Genomic DNA, 2,500 nt, shown 5'->3' on the forward strand with positions numbered 1-2,500 from the left:
GGATAATTCTCTTTTATTGATTACATTGTACAAGAGTTGTACTGGTGGTTTAGTAGTAATGCCAGTTTGATGTAATATTGTAAGTATCATACTTCCTTAACTGGTTAACTGGGGTGTAATGTCTCATGATATCAGACTTGTTGTTACTGGTAATTATTATAGATAATAATAATTATTATATATAATGTGTGTGTAGACAGATATTTTTTCATACATCCCATCATTCCCACGAGTTATTTTTCAGTTTTTTAATGCATTTATTTTATCATATTATTTATATTTTTAAAAAAATCTTAATCGATTCGGTTATATTTCCATTTTGTTTCAGTAAAACTCTCTTTTCTTTTCTGAACCTTGCCTCAGGTCAAGCAGATCGCTGCATTCTTGTTGTGGGAAAAGCCGGCAATGGGAAAAGCGCCGTGTGCAATACTTTGCTGGGGGAGGAAAAGTTTCCCGTGGGCCGCTCCATGTCCGCCACCACCAAAACAGTGCAATATGAGGAGCGTTTCAACGAGGGCAAGAGAATTCGGGTCAGTGAGATGTTTTCTTCACTTAGCTGTGTAGTAACCCCCCCCACCCCCCACCCCCACCCCCTCTATGATGTACTATCTGTGCCGCTTTGCTCTGGCGATTAGGTAATGAGATTGTAAACATTTGGATGGGCACTATTGCCCTTTCTGCAGTGTTATTTGCCTATATGGCCTTTTTATGTATTTTTTGTTTGGCTTTGAAGGTTTTTTGTTTTGTTTTGTTTTTCCTTTTTTACATTTTTTTTGTAATCTGGTGATGATAAATTAAGCGGAATGGCTGGCATCCTCAGCATGGCCTGGTCTTATTTGCCACAAGGAGCTAAATGGCTGGGATACCGTGTCATGAAATGTATTTTGTGGGTTTGTCCTAGTGTTTTTTGTGGGTTTTTGTTGTTGTTGTTGTTGTTTTTGTAAATGTGACAGTTTTGTGTTGACGCGGTTGAACATTTGTATGGTTTGACAGTCCTGATATGGCCCTGTGAGGTCGGCTGGACTATAAGCAACAAGAATAAGAATAATCTGTGCAGTATCATACAGGGCTCACAATAAGTTGAGGACCAATCGGTAGCATGCACAGAAGACTTTCTTCGGGTGATGGTGAAATGATGCTGAATTTTCGGCGAATGAAAGCGGTGTGTGCAGCCTGTGTAATTTTGTATTTTGTATTGTATTTCTCTTTTTGTCACAACAGATTTCTCTCTGTTTTTTCTCTGATTTTTGTGCCTTGTATGGTTTGACCCCTTTGTCTCCTTTTCTACAAGTTTGAGAAGGAAACAGGAAATGGGGAGGTTATGGGCAAGGCCTTTACTCCCTCCAATCCTCCCCCTCCCCCCTTCCCCCCTTCCAGTACAGTGAAACATAATGGAAGGAAACGTGGGAGAGTTCGACTTTGAGCAGTGTATTGAATTTACCTGGGGCACATTTACCCCTGGGGGGGTCATTTTAATCTAGCATTGGTTGACCCCACATATCCATTACGAGATGGACGGGGAGGGGAGATCTAGTTAACATCCAGCAGTTGGGGAATAAGTCCTGACCAGCAGAAGTTTGCCGCCAGAGGTCATTAACGTCGACCCCCGGGGGTTAAATCAGGCCCAGCCAGATATGATGATGATGATGATGATTTATGGATACCTTTATATAGCACCTACCGTCTGTCGAAGACCAAGCTCTAAGCGCTTCACAAACACGGAGTCATTCTCACAACAGGCTGCCTACCTGGGTAGAGCCGACTGACGGTTGTCATTGGGCGCTCATCATTCGTTTCCTGTATCATTCAATCAGATTTCAGGCATGCACACACACACACATACTCGGACAGACATGTAATATTTTACGAGTATGAACGTTTTATTTCTTTACCCCGCCATGTAGGCAGCCATACTCGGTTTTTGGGTGTGTTCATGCTGGGTACGTTCTTGTTTCCATAACCCACCGAACGCTGACATGGATTACAGGATCTTTAACGTGCGTATTTGATCTTCTGCGTGCGTGTACACACGAAGGGGTTTCAGGCACTAGCACTTCTGCGTGCGTACACAGGGGGTTCAGGCAATAACAGGTCAGCACATATGTTGACCTGGGAGATCAGAATAATCTCCACCCTTTACCCACCAGGCGTCCATGCCGAGATTCGAACCCAGGACCCTCAGACTGAAAGTCCAACGCTGTAATCACCTGTCTGTTTCGCCCGTCACCAGATGCATTGCTGCTGTTGCAGTCTTTTCGTACCTCGTTTGTTTTTGGTGTCCCGTGGTCTGTACGAGTGTGCATGCGTGACTGAAACCTGATTGAATGAAACAGGAAACGAATGATGAGCGCCCAGTGGCAGCCTGTCGATCGGCTGTACCCGGGCAGGCAGCTTGCTGTGCGAAATTGAATGTCACCGTGTTCCTAAAGCACTTGGTGTCTGACCGAGGAGAGGTGATGTATAAGTGTCTGTATCAATCCATCATTCATACAAGGTGATG

At 43.9% G+C, this 2,500-nt stretch overlaps 1 protein-coding gene across 3 annotated transcripts in view; it reads left to right on the top strand.

Moving 5' to 3' along the window:
* LOC143291509 (GTPase IMAP family member 9-like) overlaps nucleotides 1-2,500 on the top strand; it is a 20,178-nt gene that overhangs the window by 12,640 nt on the left and 5,038 nt on the right. For all 3 annotated transcript variants that reach the window (XM_076601396.1, XM_076601397.1, XM_076601398.1), the window contains one exon: nucleotides 364-530. In XM_076601396.1, the coding sequence (XP_076457511.1) occupies nucleotides 364-530 (167 nt within the window). The remainder of the gene's footprint in view (nucleotides 1-363; nucleotides 531-2,500) is intronic.

Source organism: Babylonia areolata, chromosome 17 (assembly GCF_041734735.1).
Source record: "Babylonia areolata isolate BAREFJ2019XMU chromosome 17, ASM4173473v1, whole genome shotgun sequence".
In the NCBI taxonomy this organism is placed as follows: Eukaryota; Metazoa; Mollusca; class Gastropoda; order Neogastropoda; family Buccinidae; genus Babylonia; species Babylonia areolata.